The 22,271-nt window shown below is 50.5% G+C and overlaps 1 protein-coding gene across 6 annotated transcripts in view; it reads left to right on the top strand.

Moving 5' to 3' along the window:
- FRMPD3 (FERM and PDZ domain containing 3) overlaps window positions 1–6,536 on the top strand; it is a 69,091-nt gene extending 62,555 nt beyond the window's left edge. For 5 of the 6 annotated variants that reach the window (XM_027534479.1, XM_027534478.1, XM_027534481.1 and 2 more), the window contains 2 exons: window positions 310–1,131; window positions 2,709–6,536. In XM_027534479.1, the coding sequence (XP_027390280.1) occupies window positions 310–1,131; window positions 2,709–5,662 (3,776 nt within the window). In that variant the 3' untranslated portion in view covers window positions 5,663–6,536. The remainder of the gene's footprint in view (window positions 1–309; window positions 1,132–2,708) is intronic. The other variant, XM_027534484.1, reaches the window with a different exon arrangement.
- Window positions 6,537–22,271: the final 15,735 nt, after the last annotated feature.

The raw sequence follows: 22,271 nt of genomic DNA, 5'->3' as shown, positions 1-22,271 counted from the left end.
AAGGTGTTCATCCCTACACCACCTCACCCCATGCCTTTGCCCATTGCAGAAAAGGCCCCCCATGGGGGCCCCCATTGCCCCCATCCCTGGGGGCTCTTAGCCACCCAGGCCATTCAATTCTACTCACTCTACTTTCAGGGTCAGCAGCAGCCTGGCTGCCCCTCCCCTCATCTCTAGGAGCCAAATCATGCTCTTTCTCAGTACCCACCACCCAGCTGGGCGCCAGAGACCCAGGCCCAAGACGCCATGTGAAGTCAGCCACAGTCCTCAGCACCAGGACTCATCTGTTGATTCTCTTTCTGGGTTTAGATTACATGCACAGCGCCCACCGCCCTGTCACTGGGGGCCACCTGGGGAAAAAGGAGAGTAGTTATGTGGGCAGCGTGGGCACCAGCCCCAGGAAGTCGAGCCGCTGCACGCCCCCACCTGCCGACTCTGAGCTTGTCAGCTTTTGCTACCTCCACATGCGGGAACAAAGGAAGGAACAGGAAAGCCGGATGGATGTCAATGAAAACTTAATCTTTTTTGAGGAGACCAGGCCCCGGACCAAGTCTGACCCCACGTCCAAGAGCTCTGGCCAAGGTTATGAGGCGATCCCTGATGACTTTGATGCAGCTAGCCTAGACCACGAGCCCTGTGCCAGCAGGGCCCGCTCCTACACCTTGGACAATTCCCTTGGGGCTGAAGCCCTGAACTTCTACTGTGACTCTTGCAAAGCCAAACTCCAGGAGCAGCTGGGCCCTCGCAAAGGTGGGAGGTCTGGCTCCTCTCGTGACAATATGGTGGACTTGATGTCTCTCCCACCCCCTGGGAGTGAGGAGGAGGAAGAGGAAGAAGATGAGAGCACTTCGCTGTTGCCTGCCATTGCTGCCCCACCTCCTGGTTTCCGAGACAACAGTTCTGATGAGGATGACCCCAAGCGCCGGGCTGCCCAGAGCCAAGAGCAAGGACGCCACCTGCGGGGGCTCCTGTACGATGAGATTCCAGTGACACTGATTGACAGCGTGCAGACCCGGACAGTCCGAGATCATGCCCAGGAGCTAGATGATGCCCTGGTGTCCACTCTGCAGGCTCTGGAAGCCCTGGCAGCCTCAGAGGATGGACCACATCCCCCACCCCCACAGACTGCAGGTAACAGCCCGTTCCTCCTCTCTCTTGCCTCCCCTTCCTTGTCCTGGCCAGGCAGGGCCAGCAGGTGACATTTCTTCTTCCCAAGCAGAGGTCAAAGTCAGCGTGGTGTGTCAGGGCAGTGGATGGCCCAGAGGCAGTTCAGATAGGGTCAGGGGAGCGATGATGCTGTGACAGGGAGCTACTGCTCAGCCCCCACTACAGGTCTGGCTCTCACCATCCCATCGCTTTGGAAATGTCTTGCGGATGGACCCCAGGGATTGGGGCCATGACAGCTACGGAGCCAGGCCAGGATGGAGGATCAGAGCAAAATTGTGAGAGAGATAGAAGACAGGCAAAGAGCATCCAGCATGCATGTGTCTGGAAGAAAAACAAAATGACCAACTAACCACGTAGGGACCTGGGATCAGAGGAGCCAGGAGCCATCACTGCTCAGGGCTAAGGCCTTTATCCCACCTCAGAGTTTTGGCTCTCAGTCAGAGGCACCCAAGTCCTGGCTCCTTCACCACTTTTCGGTGTCACCTTTGCTTTTCCAAGCCACTTAACCTTCTCTGAGCCTCACTTTCGTCATCTTAAATGGATCTGAGAACAGTCCTATCTCATAGGGGTGTTGTGAGGATTAAATTGAGATCATTCTTGCAAAGTACATAAACACTTCCTAGTACATTGTAGGGATTCAGTAAATTGTAGCCATTGTTATTATTATTTGGTAGGCAAGCCATACAACATGCATGTTATTCCCTGTTATAGACCCACATACATCCATCTTATAAACAAGCCCACATGTCTGACATGCACCCATAGCCACATGTACATCCTTCCATACACATATGCCTAAAAGAGGTCAATGCTGTAGTGAAAGGAAAGAAATAGGGAGGAAGAAGGCATATGGGAAAGCATGTGAGGCAAGGACAAGTGTGGACAGAAAGTGAAGCTATTGGGGTCAGAGGGAGCCTAGCTGACCAGGGCGAGCGTGTGCCTTTTCTGTCTGTAAGAGCATCCTTGGTGTTGGGCAGCCCCTATGTGTTCGGCCCCTAGGCCTAGCGTGACTCTCTACTCAGAGTCTGGAGCTCCAAGCACTAGCTGCTCCCAGGCTAGAGGCCCATGTGGTAGCCAGAGAGAGGCCAAGGTCTGCTAAATGGTCTCAGCTGCGGGGACAGTAGGCTGGCCTGGCCAAATGAGGAGTGCCAGAGAGAGGGAGCTCTCTTTGTCAGCTCTCTTCAGGACAATTAACAAAAATTTCCTAGGCTGTTGAGTCTAAAAATAGTGATGATTATTAGCATGTTATGTTGCCTGTGATTTGCATGTTAATTTGCCATCAAACTGCCCAGATCTTCTCTCTGGCCTCTTTTGTTTCTCTTTTGGATTCCAGCCCTTCATCACCCCTCTCCCAGCTTGCCTCTCTTTGTCCCCTCCCCTCCCCGCTTCACACCCTCAGCCCTGCAGGCCCCCCAGGGCTGACTGGATTTTCCCAGCTTGAAATCCTATTGACTAACCTTTACCCTCACAGACCGTCTACATATGATCGGAAAGGACTTGACCTGAGTAAGTGCTGCAGACCCCTCTTCCTGTCCCCCCAGGTCTGATTGTGCTGGCCACAATCACCCCTGAATCATCACTGGACTCGGGCCATGAGACCAACTCTTCAGAGCTCACAGACATGTCGGAGATGATGTCGGCCATGAAGCAGCACCAGAACACCACCTACTTCCTGGCCCAGCACCTCAACAAGGACAGCCTCCTGGCCCGCAAGGACCTGCCCTTCCGGATCCAGAGTTGTGCGGCCCAGGCTGTTCTCACGGCCCCTTATTCTCTCGGGCGCCCGGATCCCAACTCATCCCTCCAGCCAGTGGTTGCAGGTCAGAGTCCCGGTCCCCCTGGTGCTCGGAGGAAGCTGCCCTCATCGGAGGCCCAGCCACAGCGTGAACGAACATATGCCCTGGCAGTGCACCCAGCACTGTCCCCACAGCTGAGTGAGCCGAAGAATCTGAGCCTGCTGTCCCCAGTTCCTGAGGACAAAGGGCCTGGCCACACTAGGGCAGGCCTAGAGATGTCACTGAGGGCAGCCACACCATCCCTTAGTGAAGAGCAGGTCTCTGAGCTAAGGGAGAATCTGCCCAAGGAGGTCAGGTTGAGCCCCAAGCTTATCCTGGACCCAAAGGGCAGCATGACCCCAGCCATCATCTCAGCTGCCCTCCAGCAGGTGGTTCACACTAAGAGCCTACCTGCCCCTGCCGGAGCCTTGGGGAACACTCCCAGCAGTGGAGAGAGAAGGCTAGAGGCCAGCATGGGGAGGTCAGAGGTCAGCCTAGTAAGGCCAGAAATTAGCACAATGAGTGGCAGTGCCACTAAGAATCTGAAGTTCAAAATGAGCCCCGGTGCTCCGGAGACCTCACGCAGTTCCCAGCAGCAGCTGAGCCCAGAGGTCTCTTCCAGCTCCAGAGCACCCACAGGCAGCCGAGCTGAGAGCCTGCACCTCTCCCCACAAGAGGACAGGCTGCCTGTTCAAACTTTCCCTCCCAAAACCTATCTGTCTCGAGCGAGTCGAGAGTCAGCAGGCAAGCAAGGTACTGGGGAGGTGGCAGGCAAGGGTGGGCCCGAGGGTGCCAAGCCTTCTGTGCACAAACAGGGCACTGTCTCTGGCCATGGGGAGAAGGGGCAGCTGGAGAGCACCCCCCAAAGCAGCAAACTTGAGGAGACCAGCCTGGTCCCCCGAGTCGGCTACCCCATGATTCTGCAGAGCCCCAGCTGCCTGACACGAGGCCAGAGCCCACTGAGGCCTCAAGCCATCAACCGGCAGGTGAGCACTATGCCCTCCAGAAAGATCGAAACCACCCTGGATGGAGGCCAGTCAGCCTCCGAAGGTCCTGTCAAGCCCAAATCTTCCCGGGGTCCTTTCCGGCTCCGTAATTTATTCTCTGCCACCTTCCCAACACGCCAGAAGAAGGAGACCGATGAGCGGCAGGCCCAGCTGCAGAAGGTGAAGCAGTATGAGCTGGAGTTCCTCGAGGAACTCCTTAAGCCGCCAAGCCAGGGGGAGCTGCCAGGAGCCGAGTACCTGCAACCCCTAGCGCCAGGCCGCTGCAGCTGCCAGCTCCGCAGCAGCCCTGTGCAGCAGGGACCCGGCATGTCCCGTGAGCAGAGGCGCAGCTGCGATTGCAAGCGCATGTGCAGGGGGGCCTGGCCTCAGGCTCCCCAGACACCAGTGCCCAGCCTCCGGGGGAAGGATCGGGACAGGGTCCCCCCTACCCAGAGGCAGCCAGAGGCTGGCCCAGGCTTGAGCCTCGACACCCCCACCAGTGTCAGGCGCATCCGCTCCACCAGCCTGGAGTCCCGAGAGTGCCGATCGGACCCTGAGAGTGGTGTTTCTTGCCTGACCACGTGTGCCTCCGGGGGCGAGTGTCTCGGAGCTCCCAACTACAGGAAACTGATGCGCCGCTACAGCATCAGTGAGCTGGACCAGGGTGACAGGGCCTCACTGACCTCAGACATCTACCCGCACCCACCCCTGGGCATGCTGCCCAGGGAGGCCAAGGAGGTAGAGGCGGGCCTCCCCCTAGGCATGGGTCCCAAAAGCAAGTCGCTGGAGTCCCCAACCTTGGGAGACCCCTCTTACGTCCATGTCACCCCTGAGACCAAAGGGCCCCGACAGATGGCCGTGTTCTCACTGCCAGAAGAGGTGTACCGGAAGCCCGCAGAGCTGGACGAGGACAGTGAGAACGGCAAGTGCTGCTCCATCCGCTACTGCTTCTACTACCGCAAGTGTGACATGGCAGATGATGCCAGTGATGGCAAGGATGAGCTCTCGTACTCCATCCCCATGAAGATCCTGCCCGGCATGAAGCTGGATGAGCAGGTAGTGCCCGTGGTGAGCAGGACCCTGCAGGTGCTGGATGCCACCACCTGCAGCAGCAGCAGCCCCGAGGCATCCCGCACCCAGGAGATCGACCTGCGGGTGTCCACCTTCGAGGGAAGCCTGGCCAAAATCAATGCCCTGCGGGCCCATGCCTATGGCCTGCCCGACGGCTTCCTGGCCGCCCGGCTGGACACCAACGAGCTGCTGACGGTCCTGCGGCAGTGTGTGGCCAGTCCTGAGGCCCGCGCCCCCAAGCCCTACGTCTCCCAGATCTCTGAATACAAACTGGAACTGGCTCTCAAGTTCAAGGAGCTCCGGGCCTCCTGCCGCCGTGTGGCCAACGTGGACAAGAGCCCCACGCACATGCTGGCGGCCATCACAGGCAGCTTCCAGGTGCTGAGCAGCCTCATTGAGACCTTTGTGCGGCTGGTGTTCATCGTGCGCTCTGAGGCCCAGCGCCAGGAGCTGCTGGCCAAGGTGGAGGAAGTGGTGAGGAACTACACCTTCCTGCTGCGCGCAGCTGAAGAGTCCACTGCCCGGAACCTTAACCAGCAGCAGCAGCAGCAACAGCAGGCAGCAACAGCCTTGGGGGCAGCTGGGGGCCACCCGCCAGGCTCCCCAACTTCAGCGACTGTTATGAGCACATTCACCCGCTCCTTAAAGACCCTTATTAAGTAGGCCATCTGCCCAGGCCTGCCCCCCTTCTCCAACCGTGGCCCCAGGTTTGAGCTTTGTGGTCTTTGCATCTTGTGGTGAGTATATGTGTCTGCTGGGCCAGTCAGGGCCCCCCTGAGTCCTCAGTCTCCAGGGACTGAGAAGTCCCTGGATTGGAGGCTGTCCCTGAGGGCTCCAGGCAGCTGCCACCCTGGGTATCCTCGCCCCTTCCCTGGCCTCTGGGCGTCACTGTGAGGGCCACGGCCCCCCCGTCACTACGCCCGTCACAGAGCTGTATTTTCTCTCTTCTCTAGGGCTGAGACGTGACGTCAGGTCCACTTCCTGCTCCATCGTGGGAGTCAGAGGGAGGCAGGCCTGAAGCCAGAGGCCCGTGGGTCTCGAGCTCCTCTTGGCACCTGTTTCCCTCCAGGGCCACGGCGGTGCCGAGCGAGCAGAGGGGAGAGGGCACACAGCCCAGATGTGCCCAAGCTCTCACTCACTTGGCAGGAGCCACCCTGAGGGCTGGTGCCCAGGTGGTGGGTCTGCAGAAAACAGCCACTCTGGGCTGTTGGTGGCCAGCTCTACAGGCTGGCAGCCTTGGGAGCACTCGCCCCTGGGCCCAGTAGCTCCACACCAGCCATTCCCAAAGTGCCCTGTCCCTCGCTGACGGGCAGGGCAGCTCAGTCCACTAGGGAGCAGGCATCTGGGATTACCCCGCTCGTCCTGGGTAAGGTACCTGGTGACCATGTCTGCCCTGGGGAGACCCAGTGCAGGCCTTGGAGCCCACCCTGCCCAGCCCGGCCCAGCACAGGGGCTGTCGCTGCCAGCATGCGACTCCTCTCAACATCTCTCTACCAGACAGACTGTCCTTAGGAGTCCGACTTAGCTACAGATTGGGGGTGGGGGGTGGGGGGTGGGGGGCAGGGGGTCGGGGGTGGGGGGGTGTCGATGACTATATCTTAAACTTCTGGAAGCTAGCGTGATATGTTAATCCTGAGTATATGCTTTTGGCTGTGTATTGACCCTGTGGATTTGTCTCTCTAAGAAAAGAAGCTGAGCGCCTTACCCGGTGCAGTCCTGCACCTCTCTCTCTCCCTTTCTCTCTCTCTCTCTCTCCCCTCCCCTGGAGTTATCTGGAAGGGAATTCACACTGTTTTGCATTCTTCTTGACACACATCTGCTGCCGTCACCGTCCCCCCACAGTGTTCCTGGGAGTGAAGACACGGAGTCCCTACTAATTGCCCATTGTAGGGAACAAAGAAAGCCAATGTTTCTTCTGTATAGATTGCTTCTCATGCACCTCTCCATATTCCCCATTTCCCACATGCTCGTGCCCTGTGTCTGCCTCATTCATCGTTCTGTGAGGGGCTCATGTGAAACCTCCCGTTCTTATGTGAGTTTTATAAAGATGTACACTGTGCTCAACCCCCACCTATCCTTGGTACCCCCGAGTGTGATAAAAGACCCCCTGAGTGGCAATTCCTCCCGGCAAGGATTAGAGGAGCTCGTTCTGCAAAAGCCAGCGCCCCCCGCTCTTCCTTGCCTCTCCTCCCACAGGACCAAGTTGTTTAATGGGCCAGAGATGCAGCCAGGTGGGGAACCCTTGCCCCCACGACCACTGTGAGCCCACTTGCTGACATGGTCTCCCTCTTCTCCCAACCTCTTGATCCTGCCTCTTCACCATTTAGGTCCCGCCTGTGTCATTCATTCCACCGCCATCCTTCACCTCTCCCTCAACCTCATGGAGAGGACACATTTTCTAATGTCTGTATATAGTATATATACTACATAAAATATATAAATTCTATATATATACTAATTTATGTCTTGTTTTTCAAACAAGAATGATTAAATCTATTCATCTTACTATCCCAATAAGTCTTTGCAGTGCCTCTGTGTGGGAGTCCTTGTGTCCTTGAATTGTTGATTGCTGGCAGCCCTCTGAATGCTCCCACTGGGCCCCTCACCCATCTATCTGGGCCCCGGTGGACAAGGAGAGCTGAGAACCCTGCTCTTCCAGCCTCCCCTTTGCCCCTCTTAGAAGTCTCCTGTTGGTCACAGGAGTTGGATACTGTGCTCCTTTCACTTGACCCTGGGGCCTTTGGCTCCACTGGCCACCGTGGCTGCCAGCAAGGGCAGCACAGAAACACCATGTGCTCTGTGCTGGGAGAACTGGGCAGCCTGGGAGCTAGGAGACAGAGGTTCAGGTCAGCTTTCACGTTGCTTTGGGAAATGGGGCCTCTCCCTCTGAAACTGCACCCAGTTACCTCAGAACTAGCCTGTAGTTAAAGCTAGCCAATCCTTTGCAATGGCCTCTAGCAATTTCTAGGGACAGGGGTATTTCCATACAATAGAAGCAACAGGACCCTAAGCAGAGATGGTTTTTCAGAGAGTTACCTAGTCGGGGGTGGTAATTCTATTTCTCCTGTTCTGGGTCCTTGTGGTAATCACAGATTCCACAAGTCTATGAGATACCTTTGTGCCAACTAGGAAGTTTCTCCCTGCTGCACCCACCTGCCATGACGAATTAGGGGAGGCAGATCCAGTCCTCTGGGTGATGCTAGGCCTTTGGACACATAGCTTGGTAATTTCAGGCCCACTTGCTTCCCTGGCCGAGTGTACATCCTATACAACTGTGTACAGCAGCCCTAATGAGTTACTTCCTCCCAAAGCTTGGACACAGATGCTTTTCCTCATGTTTGCAAAGGTCATGGCTAAAGTGGTTTGGAAGCCACACATGGAGGAGGAACCAGAGACAGCAGTCAGGCTGGGTGGCTCTGCATGTGGGAGGCTACCCAGGGTGACCTGGTGGCAGAACTCTTTGGGGAAATACCCACCAGGGATACATCCCATGACATCAAGGTTGGGACTCTTGAAGTCAGTCCCAGTGTGAACAGAGGCCACCACTCAAAATGACCTGATTGGACAGTCCAGAAACTTGTGGTCCTGTACCACACTGGTAGCTCCTTATAGTCAGAAAGCATATCTTATTCAGTTCTATAGTCTGGGTGTGCACCCACACAGTACCTGCCTGGCACATAGTAGGTGTTCAATAAACATTTGTTGAATGAATGTGTTGAATGAGATGACTGCCGTGAGAGAGTCCTGCCAGACCTCTGACCCTCGTGAAAAAGGTCCTCTCTATGGGAATGGCTAACCCTAGTCAGTGCAGTTGGATGAGGCGCAGCAACCTGGCATCCTCCTATCAAAGATGAGGAGTCACGTTCATTACAGACTTTGCAATGGCCTCTGGCGATTTCTAGGGAGAGGGGTATTTCCGTACAATAGAAGCAGCAGGACCCTAAGCAGAGCTGACATCTCTGGTTTTTCAGAGATATCTAATGGTGGGTGCTGATTCTATTTCTCCTGTTCTGGGTCCTTGTGGTAATCACAGGTCCCCACAAGTCTATGAGATACCTTTGTGCCAACTAGGAAAAGTGTACCACAGACTCAGAGCTGAGTTTCACCAGTTACTTTCCAAAAGCTTCACAAACTCTCCTGAGGTGCTCAATGGACTCCTCTTCTCCTGACCTGGGGTGGTTCTCTGCAGTAGCTGGGAGACCTGGGTGGGGTTGGCACAGGCTTCTCCCCACAAGCACCTTCCTCACCATCTTTGGCCTGAGCTGGAGCCGGAAGCTGATCCTCTCCAGCCATCCTGTACCTGACACAAGTCCCCAGAGCCTGCCTCCTGCCTTTCCAACTTCAGGCCATTTGAGGAAAATGGGTTCACACTACTGGCGTGGGCCCAGGATGCCAGTGGTGTTGGCACAATCACATTTTTTTTTCCAAACTGCTATCAAGACACTGTGGATCATAGTCAATTTCATCAACAATGAATTGAAAGGGGCCGCCTGAGCCAGAACTTCTACTGCCAAAGGGACCGGGGAGGATCGGCTACCAGCACTAGGAAGGGGTATGGTTTTCTGTCTTAGGATCAAATTTCTCCAAAGAGCCACTAGGATGGGAGTACTAACTCCATCCCATGCCCCATCCTGTCAGCCTGGGAGCCAGACTGTGTGTGTGTGTGTGTGTGTGTGTCTTCAGAGGAAATGACCCCTGAGGGTTCAGTCTCGGGTCTGGGCAAAATGTCCTGGATTCCAGGTGGGTTTCTTGGTTTCAACGCCCTGACCTGCTGGGAGCAACCATTACATGGAAACCATGGAGGCCTGACTTCTCACAGGTACAGAACTTCTTGTTTCAGTTTGGGTTTCTGCTTCCCACTCATGATCACGGCCCACACACCAGTAAGTCTGCAGGTGCTGCCCATGCTCCCAGTATCTCAGGGACACTGCCGGGCACCCTCACTGACCTTTCCAGCTGCAGGTTTTGGACCTACCACTTAGCAGTGTGCTCACTGTGAGCTTCTTGCCCTCCCATCTGCGATGACTGTCCTTCCCTCTGCATACTGACGCCTCATTCTAATGTTCACTGCTTTGGCTGAAAGGAATATGAATAAGTTGGGAGCCTTCCACAGCACAGAAAAATTTGATCCCTGCCTTTAAATGTGTGCGCATGCACACACACACACAAACGTGTATGAGTATCTACCCTATGCTGGGCACTGTGTTAAGTACTTTACATGCATGATCTTATCGGGTTTCCCAGGTAGCACTAGTGGTAAAGAACTTACCTGCCAATGCAGCAGACACAAGAGACATGGGTTCGATCCCTGGGTCAGGAAGATCCCCTGGAGGAGGGCATGGCAACCCACTCCAGTATTCTTGCCTAGAGAATCCCATGGACAGAGGAGCCTGGTGGTGGGCTACAGACCATGGGGTCACAAAGAGTCAGACACAACTCAGTGACTTAGCACGCATGCACACATGCATGTTCTTATTTAAACTTTCTAAGATCCTTAGAGAGAAATACCACAAGCATATCCACTTTTCTTGGAAGAAACTGAAGCCTAGAGAGGTTAAGTCACTACCTTGGTCATACAGCTGGTAAGCAGTAAGCTAGCTGGTTTCCAAACTCAGACCAAGCTTTCACCTGCTACCCTGCAGTACTCAGCCTAGCGCCAAATTTAAAGCCCCTCCCCCTGAAAACAGAGGCACAGGCGCAGCCACACTCGTCAGAGGATGGCCTATAACTGTTGCTCAAGGTACAGGCAGCGTGTGGGTCATTGATAAGGTTGGGGTGGAAGGTGCAGGATACTGCAAGCCCAGCTGACTCTTCACCCAGCGGCCCCAGTGCCATGTGACTCTCAGAAGCAGTGGAGTCATATAGAGCAGCTGTGTCCAAAAAGTCACCATCATCAAAATGAGGGGAACATCCCTCCCGCATGTTCCTCAAATGGGAATCTGAGTTTCCTATGGGTATGACCCATACTCATTATGCACTGGCATTTTTCTCAAAGATTTTGTAGGCAAATACCACATGAATGATATATTTAACTTTTCAAAAATATTTATTTTACTTATTATTTTTTTATTTGGCTGGAGAGGGTTGTAGTTGCAGCATGCAGGATCTAGTTCCCTGACCAGGGATTGAACCATTCCCTGCATTGGGAGTGCAGAGTCTCAGCCACTGGGCCACCAGGGACGTCCCTATCTTCAATGTTTTTATGTAAAACTTTGGAGAGGAATGAAGAAGTTGAACTTGCTGTAAAGAAAACATATCATTTCAAAAGACACTCGAGACGCATGGTTGATACTTCTGGCTTCATTACCATGTCTACTGCACCAGCGTCCAGGTTCACCCTTCTCTACCCCTAGATGTGCGTTGGTGAAAATGCTGGACACGCTCTGAGTCCATCAGATGAACTATATAGTGATGTAGGCCCCAAGGGGAGGACAGCTAAGGCTCACCTATTTCTGTGCATCTGGGCCCTGGCGGTCAGGCACCTCTTTGGGTATGAGACACCTGGCATGACAGAGTGCCAGGAAGGGGCGCCAGGAGGAGATTGAGCACATTATCAAAGTCTCCTTCTCAGCCCCAGTGTTGCCTCTGACACACTTTAGCACAGGGTCAGTCCCATGATTTAGTGGTAAAGAATCTGCCTGCAATATACAGGAGACATGGGTTCGATCCCTGGGTCGGGAAGATCCCCGGGGGAGGAAATGGCAACCCACGCCAGTATTCTTGCCTGGGGAAATCCCATGGACATAGGAGCCTGGCAGGCTACAGTTCATGGGATCACTAAGAGTCAGACACGACTTTGCAAATAAACCACCAACCACAGCCCTGGGTACAGACAGGGAAGTCAGATTCTATGCCACCCAAAATTTCTTCCTCTGCAATGAGCAGGCAAAGCAGGGTGGCCATGTGCGTAAGGTGAGTGGTTCCCCCTAGAATCAGGGCTCGGTTCTATTTTCAGCCTGGCCGCTAACTTGTCATCTGATGGGAGTACAAATCATTTCTTCTCTTTGGATCTCTTCTCTAAAACGAAGATGACTGAGTCTTCAGCCTCCCTCTGCAGCTGGGAGGATTAATGAGGTGGTACTGAAAAAAACAGCTGTAAAAGTCCTAGCTGTAGAGCTTAACAAGTGCAAATCGAACTGCTCCGTTTGCAGCCAGTCCACAGAAACTAATTAAGCTTGTACCAAGAGCCTGGCACTAGGAAATTGGGTGTCTATTTCCTTCAAATATCCATTATTTTCTGACAAAAACCACCTTCCCCTCAAAAAGGCATGTGTGAGGTCTCTGCCCTCTCGGGCCTTTCTTTTGAAATTGGGAAGCCCACCTGCTCCCTCAGTACACACTCCCATCCTGGACCCAAGGCTCCCTGTCAGGCAGACCCAACGCTCTTTTCAGCCATTGGCCAGTACCCCAGCTTGTTTCTCTGACACCTTCCTCTCCTCTCCATTCTCATCCTCTTTGCTTTAAAGCAGCTATAATTCAAGGAAACTTGAGCTTCTCATTTTTTTTTTTTTTTTTCAACATTCAGGCTTAGTTCACAGGAAACAACTTTCCATTTCAAATTCTTAGCCAGCTTCTCAAGGACAGCTTCGAGTTCTTGCTGCAGTGCCTGTGTTTAGCTCCTGTGCATCCCACTCCCACCTTAGAAGTTTGCCAACCTATGGCAGTGGGCCAAGGGCAGCAGGAGAAATGATTTTTGAAGACCCATGGGGGCAGGGGGTGGGGAGGCAGTTCAGCTCCCAGATCACAGCAAGACGGCTTAGAAGGCAAAGCTGGCTTTGGTTCCCACCCCCTGGTTCTTTCCCTACCCCTGGTTCTCCCTTGCCAGGACACTCTGGGCCCTCAAGCATTCCTCTAGCTTGTCAATGCCCTGCTGCTGCTAAGTCGCTTCAGTCGTGTCCGACTCTGTGTGACCCCATAGATGGCAGCCCACCAGGCTCCCCCATCCCTGGGATTCTCCAGGCAAGAACACTGGAGTGGGTTGCCATTTCCTTCTCCAATGCATGAAAGTGAAAAGTGAAAGTGAAGTTGCTCAGTCGTGTCCGACTCCTAGCGACCCTATGGACTGCAGCCTACCAGGCTCCTCCGTCCATGGGATTTTCCAGGCAAGAGTACTGGAGTGGGGTGCCATTGCCTTCTCCGGTCAATGCCCTACATGGTGATAACCCTCTAGGCATTCCCCCCCTACAAAATGACCTCTTCCTCCTCTTCCTCTCCCCACATAAAAACTAGTATTACAGGCCTATGTTTGGTTTCGGAGCCATCTGATTAACACACAAATCAATTTATACCATGCCTCATGGCTTCCTATAAAGCTAGCTTTAGTGATAACCAGTGCAGGATGCAATGAATGTGATATTTGAATTTGTATGCATGCCTGTGACCTAGGTAACATGGCCATTGGAAATCCCTTCTCTCGGTTATGGCATTATGCCAGTGGGGATGGTCTAAGCCACTGAGGTAAACAGAGTTCTCTTTGCCTTCTCTAGAATCCTAATCATTCAATCCCTCAGCCTGTCTACTTGTAAACTCAGAAACCCACCCACCTCTCCCTACCTCATATGAAAAATATTGGGGTGGGGGGCAAGCCACACAGCTTGTGAGATCTGAGTTCCCCATCCAGGGACTGAACTCATGCCCCCCATCAATGGAAATACAGAGTTCTAACCACTGGACAACCAGGGAATTTCCCTCATATAAATTTGAAGGTAAATCTGCAGTATGGGCAAGCTGTTTGCAGATTCTTGTTTCCTAGTACAATTTTTAGGAAATGGTACATTTCCTATAAATTCCTGCTTCCTAGTACAATTTAGAGGAAAAGGGGGGAAATGCCATATGGCAATGACGTGATTCTTGGCCCCCAAGGACAGGAGAATTGGTAGGAAACGGAGACAAGGACAAGCATTCCTGCCCCTTTCCTTGCCTGGCACAGCAGGAATGTACAATGCCTCCAGGGACCTGGAAAAATTCAAAGAACTGAGTCAAAAACAGGCAGATGTTCCCCGTGCTGAACAATGGAAGAGGCTTTGATCTGACTTGCCGTTTCTGCAGCCCTGAGCCCATGCTAGCTTGGCTCTGTAACAGAGCGGCACTAGGAGCCAGGAGATTTGGGTTCTACTTGCAGCTCTTTCAAGAACTAGCTGTGTGACCTTGGGCATTCACTTCCCTCCCCTGAGTATCAGTGTCTTGCTATACATTAATAAAAGGAGTGGGTTGAACTAGAGGTCCTATTAGCTTTAAAAGAGCACATTTTCCCTACATTCTTTCATATAAGCATTTTTTTAGACAAAGACAAGTACTTCTAGCATCACCCAAACATTCGCCAGGTCAGTAATTAAACTGGGAGAACTCTGCAACCTCATAAAATGTAAGCACCAGAACAGACCACCGAGCCAGCTTGGCCCTGCTGCTTTCATCTAATCCCCTCTGTCAAGGGGGATAAAATCTCCTGTTTCTTAAATCCCTGGATGATTCTCACTCCCTGGAATACTGACCTTGTACAATAAAGCCTACATTCACATGAAACCAACTCACAAGAACCCTAGAGAGTGAAATCCATCTAAAGGGTTCAGGCAAATCCTAAGGTAAAGCAGCAAACTTGGCTTTATGAGATAAATCTTCTGCAACAGGACTGCGTTTTGTTTGTCTGTTTGTTTTTGTTTGTTTGGCCTTGCTGCATGGCTTGTGGGGTCTTACTTCCCCGACCAGGAATAGACTGGAATAAACTTCGCAATGAAAGCACGAAGTCCTAACCATTGGAGTGCCAGGGAAGTCCCAGAACTGGATTTAAAAGACTTCTGTTGGACTTTCCCGGTGATCCAGTGGATAAGATTCCACCTTTTTCCAGTAGTCATGTACGGGTGTGAGTTGGATGATGAAGAAGGCTGAGAGCCAAAAAACTGATGCTTTTGAACTGTGGTTCTGGAGAAGATTCTTGAGAATTCCTTGGACAGCAAGGAGATCAAATCAGTTCATCCTAAAGGAAGTCAACCCTGAATATTCATTGGAAGGACTGATGCTGAAGCTCCAATATTTTGGCCACCTGATGTGAAGTGCCAACTCATTAGAAAAGATCCTGATTCTGGGAAAGATTGCAGGCAAAAGGAGAAGGGGATGACAGAGGATGAGATGGTTGGATGGCATCACTGACTCGATGGATGAGTTTGAGCAAACTTTGGGAGATGGTGAAGGACAGGGAAGCTTGGCATGCTGCAGTCCATGGGGTCACAAAGAGTCAGACATGACTTAGCGACTGAATGACAATGCAGGGGGTACAGGTTCGGTCCCTGGTCAGGGAACTAAGATCCCACATGCTACAGGGTACAGCCAAAAATTAGAGGAAAAGAAAAAGTAAACCTAAAGATAAACTGTTGAGAATTCCTTGGCAGTCCAGTGGTTAGCCCTCTGAACTCTCAATGCTGAGGGCCCCAGTTCAATCCCTGGACAGGGAACTAAAAATCCCACAAGGCACATGGAAAAAAAAAAAAGAAGAAGACTTTTGTTAATAAAACCATGACTTACATTTATGCCTTTTGCTCTTTCAAAGGACTACTAAAGTTAATCCTTTTGAAAAGCTGTTACTACTCACCTCGTAATATATCTTTGGCATCAGTTCAGATTTTCAGTTCAAATTCTTAAATCTTTAAAATGCATCCACTCTAAGGGTCTGTGCTAAGGGCTGTGAGAGATGCATGGTCTCTGGCCTCAAAGAGTTTGTGTGCTCACTGAAGACACAGAGAACATAAATTGGGAGTTCAGGGCCCACAGAAGGGCTAACTCTTGAGAGTTGGTGCACTCAGTGTGGGCTCAGCACATCGGGCTGTCTCTACAGATGTACTGTGCTTTGTGGTGGCCTTTGAAAGCCCTCTGGTGTGCTGACAAAAGAGAGACACCCACCTGCCATCACCCTGGCACTGAGTTAGGAGTTGGCTGAAAATGTGAAGGTGAGGATATGAACAATGAGAGGCCACACTGGCCTCGAGAGGGAAAGAGATAGAACTAAGGCAGGAGACAGAAAAGAGAAAATAGCTTGAAAGAAATGCTAATACCCAGAAGGAGCAGGAAAGTTTGCTTGAAGATGACAAGGAAGTCCAGCTGGTCAAAGCCGCTGCTTAGAAGGAGCCCTGCGCACTGGGATTGAAATGGCAGGACCAGAAGAGACTCTACTGTAACTCCTTCCTTATATTCCTGCAGGGGATGGGAGGAGAGAACCATAACTTTCTCTCTGCCTGCTGTTAAAGTAGTCATTTACGAATCTGTAAAGCTTCTCAAGGAAAAGGTCATGTTTTATTCATTTCTGTAATCCAAAGGCTGACCACTGTTATCTTGCCCATAGTTGCTGCCCAAGAAATCCCTGCAGAAGAAGTGACTGAATAAATGGATAAATTTAGACCCTCCTATAAGGCTATGGTTTTTCCTGTGGTCATGTATGGATGTGAGAGTTGGACTGTGAAGAAGGCTGAGCACCGAAGAATTGATGCTTTTGAACTGTGGTGTTGGAGAAGACTTTTGAGAGTCCTTTGGACTGCAAGGAGATCCAACCAGTCCATTCTAAAGGAGATCAGTCCTGGGTGTTCTTTGGAAGGAATGATGCTAAAGCTGAAACTCCAGTACTTTGGCCACCTCATGCGAAGAGTTGACTCATTGGAAAAGACTGTGATGCTGGGAGGGATTGGGGGCAGGAGGAGAAGGGGACGACAGAGGATGAGATGGCTGGATGGCATCACTGACTTGATGGATGTGAGTCTGGGTGAACTCCGGGAGTTGGTGATGGACAGGGAGGCCTGGCGTGCTGCGATTCATGGGGTCGCAAAGAGTTGGACACGATTGAGCGGCTGAACTGAACTGAATAATGCTACAGTCTTCCCAGGTGGTGCTAGTGGTAAAGAACCTGCCTGCCAGTGCAGGAGACATAAGAGACAAGGGTTTGATCCCTGGGGTCGCGAAAATCCCCTGAAGAAGGAAATGGCAACTCACTCCAGTATTCTTGCCTGGAGGATCCCATGGACAGAGGAGCCTGATGGGTTACAGTCTATGGTATCGAAAGAGTCAGACACAACTGAAGTGACTTAGGATGGATAATGCCTGCTTCCCTGGTGGCTCAGACAGTAAAGAATCTGCCTCCAAGGCAGTGAGACAGGGGTTTGATCCCTGGGTCTGGAAGATCCCCTGGAGAAGGGCATGGCTACCCACTCCAGTATTCTTGCCTGGAAAACTCCATGGACAGAGGGGCCTGGCAGGCTATAGTCCTTAGGGTCACAAAGAGTTGGACACGATGGAGCGATTAACACTTTCACTTTTATAATGTCTGGAGAAAGGGGTGGCAGAGGATGAGATTGTTGGATAGCATCACTGACTCAAAGGACATGAATCTGAGCAAACTCTGGGAGACAGTGGAGGACAGAGAAGCCTGGCAATAACAACATAATGCCTGGAATCTCAGAAGGAAGCAAAACCAGACCTGCCCTATAGAGGAGGGAGGGGACTCTCTCAGTGAGGAAGGTGCTTACAAAATTCTCCCACTAGCCCTGAGCTTTGGAGTTAGTTGGAAATATGAAACAGGCAAGAGGACATTTCTCAGCCCTTTCTAGAACAAAATAGTTTGAATTCTCCCCTCCCCTTCTCTCCTATTTGGGGACCAGGACTCTAGTCCTTTACCCTTAGCAGCCTGAAACTGGCATTCAAAACCCTCCACAACCTGGTTGTGTATAACTCAGTGTCAACCAGAGAAACAGACCCAGTAGGAGGTGTATATTAAGGGATTTATTATAAGGAATTGGCTTATACCATTGCAGGGGCTGGCTGGACAAGTCTGAAATTTGTAGGCCAGTCACCAGGAAGGGGAGATTAGAATTCTACTAGTGGAATACCTTTATCCTCAGGGAAACTGAAATTGTCCTCTTAAGACATTTCAACTGATTGAATCAGACCCACCCAAATTGTCTAGGAAAATCTCCTTTACTTAAAGACAATCATTAGAAATATAAATCACATCTACCAAATACTGTCACAGCAACCCCCAGATTAGTGTTTGATACAATAACTAAGACCACTGCCTAGAAAAGTTGATACATAAAACTGACCATCATAAGCTTCTGAGTTGCTTTCTTGCCTGAGCTCCAAACATACCTTCCCTTACTTCACCTCCCCATCTGTGCATTTACCTGCCCCAAGGCCTTTGATAAACCTGAGACAGGAAAGGGGCAGGGCACAACCTTTAAAAGAATGACTTAGATGTTGAGAACACAATATAAACTGGTTAGAAGTAAGTAAGCCCAAGATGGTAGAAGAGTCAACTTCCACTAGAAGAGCTTGAACCTCATTAAATGCCCATTGTAATACATCAACTTTCCTAAATGACACACTTGGGAATTCCCTGGCAGTTCAGTGTTTAGGACTCTGCATGGGTTGGGAAGATCCCCTGGAGGAGGGCATGGCAATCCACTCCAGTATTCTTGCCTGGAGAATCCCATGGACAGAGGAGCCTGGAGGGCTACAGTCCATAGGGTTACAAAGAGTCTAACACAAATGAAGCAACTTAGCACACACACACGCAATTCCACTACAGGGGGCATGGGTTAGATCCCTAGATGGGGGAGTAAAATCCCACATACCATGTGGTGTGCCAAAAAAAAAAAAAAGAGAGAGAGAGACACACCCACCAGCGCCATGACAGTTCTGAGGCTAGCCATAAAAGACTAAAAAGTGGATGGTGACCCAATTCCCTGGAAATCTCTGCCCCTTTCCCCAAATAGTTGGACTAATCCTAATCCTCCAACTCATTAGCTATGAAATTACTCAGCCCATAAAACCTAACCACCCCAAGGGTGAGGGAAAGGGTTAGTTAGGGAGTTTGGGATGGACATGTACACACTGCTATATTTAAAATGGATAACCAACAAGGTCCTACTGTATAGCACAGGGAACTCTCTTCAATGTTATGTGGCAGCCTGGATGGGAGGGGTGTTTGGGGGAGAATGGATACATGTATCGGAGAAGGCAATGGAACCCTACTCCAGTACTCCTGCCTAGAAAATCCAATGGACGGAGAAGCCTGGTGGGCTGCAGTCCATGGGGTCGCTAAGAGTCGGACACAACTGAGCGACTTCACTTTCACTTTTCACTTTCATGCATTGGAGAAGGAAATGGCAACCCACTCCAGTGTTCTTGCCTGGAGAATCCCAGGGACAGGGGAGCCTGGTGGGCTGCCGTCTATGGGGTCACACAGAGTCGGACACGTCTGAAGCGACTTAGCAGCAGCAGCAGGATACATGTACATGTATGGCTGAGTCTCTTTGCTGTCCACTTGAAACTATCACAGCACTGTTAATTGGCTATACTCCAATATAAAATAAAAGGTTGGAAAAAAACTAACCATCCCATATTTCAGGGTCTCTCACTTTCTGAGATGGCCCACACTCTGTGGAATGTGTTTCTCCCAAAGCCTCTCTCACTTTCTGAGACAGACCTCATTCTGTCTGTGGCATGTATATTGTTAAGTAAAACAACTTTCATTTTACTATGGCTTGCTCTTGAATTCTTTCCTGCATGAAGCCAAGAACTCACAGTTCATGGCCCATCCCAGGGACTCACCTCAGACCTGGGATGTGACCATCCTTTTTTCCCATGCAACAAACCTCACTAATCTTAAGAGACCCATTTCCTTCAAGACTCTTCCTACATCTTCTCAACTTGACTGCATTTCTCACACCCCTGCCCCCCATATTTAACCTTATTTCTGTATCTGTCTTGCATGCTAGGAAGAAAAGAATGTGTACTGTTTGCATTTCCGCCCTCCATATAGAAGCCCTGACATATAGAAGGATCTCAGCATATTTCTTTGGAATGATATCAAACTTACAGAACTCATCACCATTTACATATAACTCAGCACACTCTTTTCTAAATTTCGTATTTTAGGATCCTTATGCCAGCCTCACATACATTGTTCCTATTCTGATGACCTAATTTCCAGTAGTCATGCACAGATATGAGAGCTGGACCATAAGGAAGGCTGAGCACCTTTGATTGATGCTTTAGAACTGGGTGCTGGAGAAGACTCTTGAGAGTCCCTTGGACAGCAAGGAGATCAAACCATTCAATCCTAAAGGAAATCAACTCTATATTCATTGGAAGGACTGATGCTGAAGCTCCAATACTTTGGCCACCTGATGTGAAGAGTCAACTCATTGGAGAAAACTCATGCTGGGAAAGATTGAAAGCAGGAGGAGAAGAGGGTGGCAGAGGATGAGATGGTTGGATGGCATCACCGACTCAATGGACATGAGTTTGAGAAAATTCAGGGAGAGGGTGAAGGACAGGGAAGCCTGGCATGCTGTGTCCATGGGGTCACAAAGAGTCAGACATGACTGAGCAACTGAACAACAAATTTGGCCATGTTCATCCATCCCTAAAGGTCTGTGGACATTTTTTCCTGGATCACTTTAATTCAAGTCTCCTTTAAACTTTCTCCTCCCGATTACCTTACCTAAAATAAGGACTAAGACTCCCATCCCCCATGCCCTAAGGTTGTTTACCTTTCTAGAGAGAGAAAAATTGAATAAAGATAACAGCATTTTCCCCACACACATTTATATTCTGGAATTCTCTGATTAGGTGACTTAGTTTTTGTCCTAATGGGATCATTATTAGTTTTAATCCAATAAGCCCAGGGTTCTTTGATCATTTATATGGGGAGAAGATCCCTTGTGTTCATAAAGTTCTCCAAGGGGTCCATGACATCCAAAAGGTTGAGATTTACATCTCTCATCCCTCCTCTTAAACCTACAGCTACTGGCCCAATTAAGGACATTACTAACTTACCCTCCCAAGCTGGTTTGCCTGCCTCCAATCTTCTCTTCCCTATTATTAACCCACACAGTTAAACTTGCCAAAAGCACAATTATGATCATGTCATTCCCTTATTCCAGAATAGTAAATGGCTTCCCATCACCCGCAGAATAAAATCAATATGGTACCTGATACGCTAGTCAAGGCAGACTACTTACCTTTCTTCAACACATCTACTTCCTCACCTTTTCTTCTTGTCAGGGGAGAACCACCTCCTCCCAATCATTGTCTGCTGTCAGCAAAAAAATTAATCAACAATCGACCTAAGAAAGAATGAAAAATTTTATTCAAGCCAACCTGAGGATTGTAATCTGGGAAACAGTCTTTCAGACAGCACTAAGGACTGTTCTGCCCATCACAGGTCAAAGCAGTTATATAAGTTTTTGAGACATTTGTTGTTGTTCAGTTGCCCAGTCAGGGATTCCCTGGTGGCTCAGATGGTAAAGAGTCTGTCTGCAATGTGGAAGACCCAGGTTCAATCCCTGGGTCAGGAAGATCCCCTGGAGAAGGAAATGGCAAACCACTCCAAGATTCTTGCCTGGAAAATCCCATGGATGGAGGAGGCTGGCAGGCTACAGTTCATGGGGTCGCAAAGAGTTGGACACCACTGAGCGACTTCACTTTCAGTTGTCCAGTCATAGCTGACTTTTTGTGATCCCATGGACTGCAGCACGCCAGGCCTCCCTGAGACATAGAGTTATACATCAAATCACAGTTTGATTGACAGCTTACATAATCCTGATCTGTGCATACAAAGTGAGTAGTGGGTCATCATGACCCATCACAAGAATGAGAAGGAAGTTTATCTTCTAGAGAGGTCTGGTTAATAATAATAATACACACTAAAAGGGAAGGAGGAGTCCCAGATGGGCAGAGAAGAATTTTGTCTTGACACAAAATATGAATTTTATTTCATCACTGCCAAAACCCTGCCCATCCTTCAAGGCCTAGCTCATGTGCTTTCACTGCCAGAAAGACTCAGGATATCCCAGGTAGAGGAGACATTTTTTACCAGAGTCTGCATTATCACTTTGTTTGGGTTGCATGTCTAGTTGTACCTCCAAAATCCCTTTTTCCTCTGCATCCTGAGTATAAGACATTTCCTAGTCTTTCTTGCAGGTAGGTGTGACTTGCAACTAAGCTCTTGCCATGTGACTAAGCTCATTCCAAAGGGATGTGATGGAAAATGAAATGAGCAATTTCCATAGCCCTTCAGTCAAGTCTGACTCTTTGCAACCCCAGGGACTGTAGCCCGCCAGACTCCTCTGTCCATGGGATTCTCCAGGAAAGAATATGGAGTTGCCATGCCCTCCTCCAGGGTATCTTCCCAACCCAGGGATCAAACTTGTGTCTCTTACGTCTACTGCATTGGCACTCGAGTTCTTTACCACTAGCACCATCTGGGAAATTCCACGTGACTTGATTA

Source organism: Bos indicus x Bos taurus, chromosome X, assembly GCF_003369695.1.
Source record: "Bos indicus x Bos taurus breed Angus x Brahman F1 hybrid chromosome X, Bos_hybrid_MaternalHap_v2.0, whole genome shotgun sequence".
NCBI lineage: Eukaryota > Metazoa > Chordata > Mammalia > Artiodactyla > Bovidae > Bos > Bos indicus x Bos taurus.
This window is presented reverse-complemented; position numbering and strand designations above follow the sequence as displayed.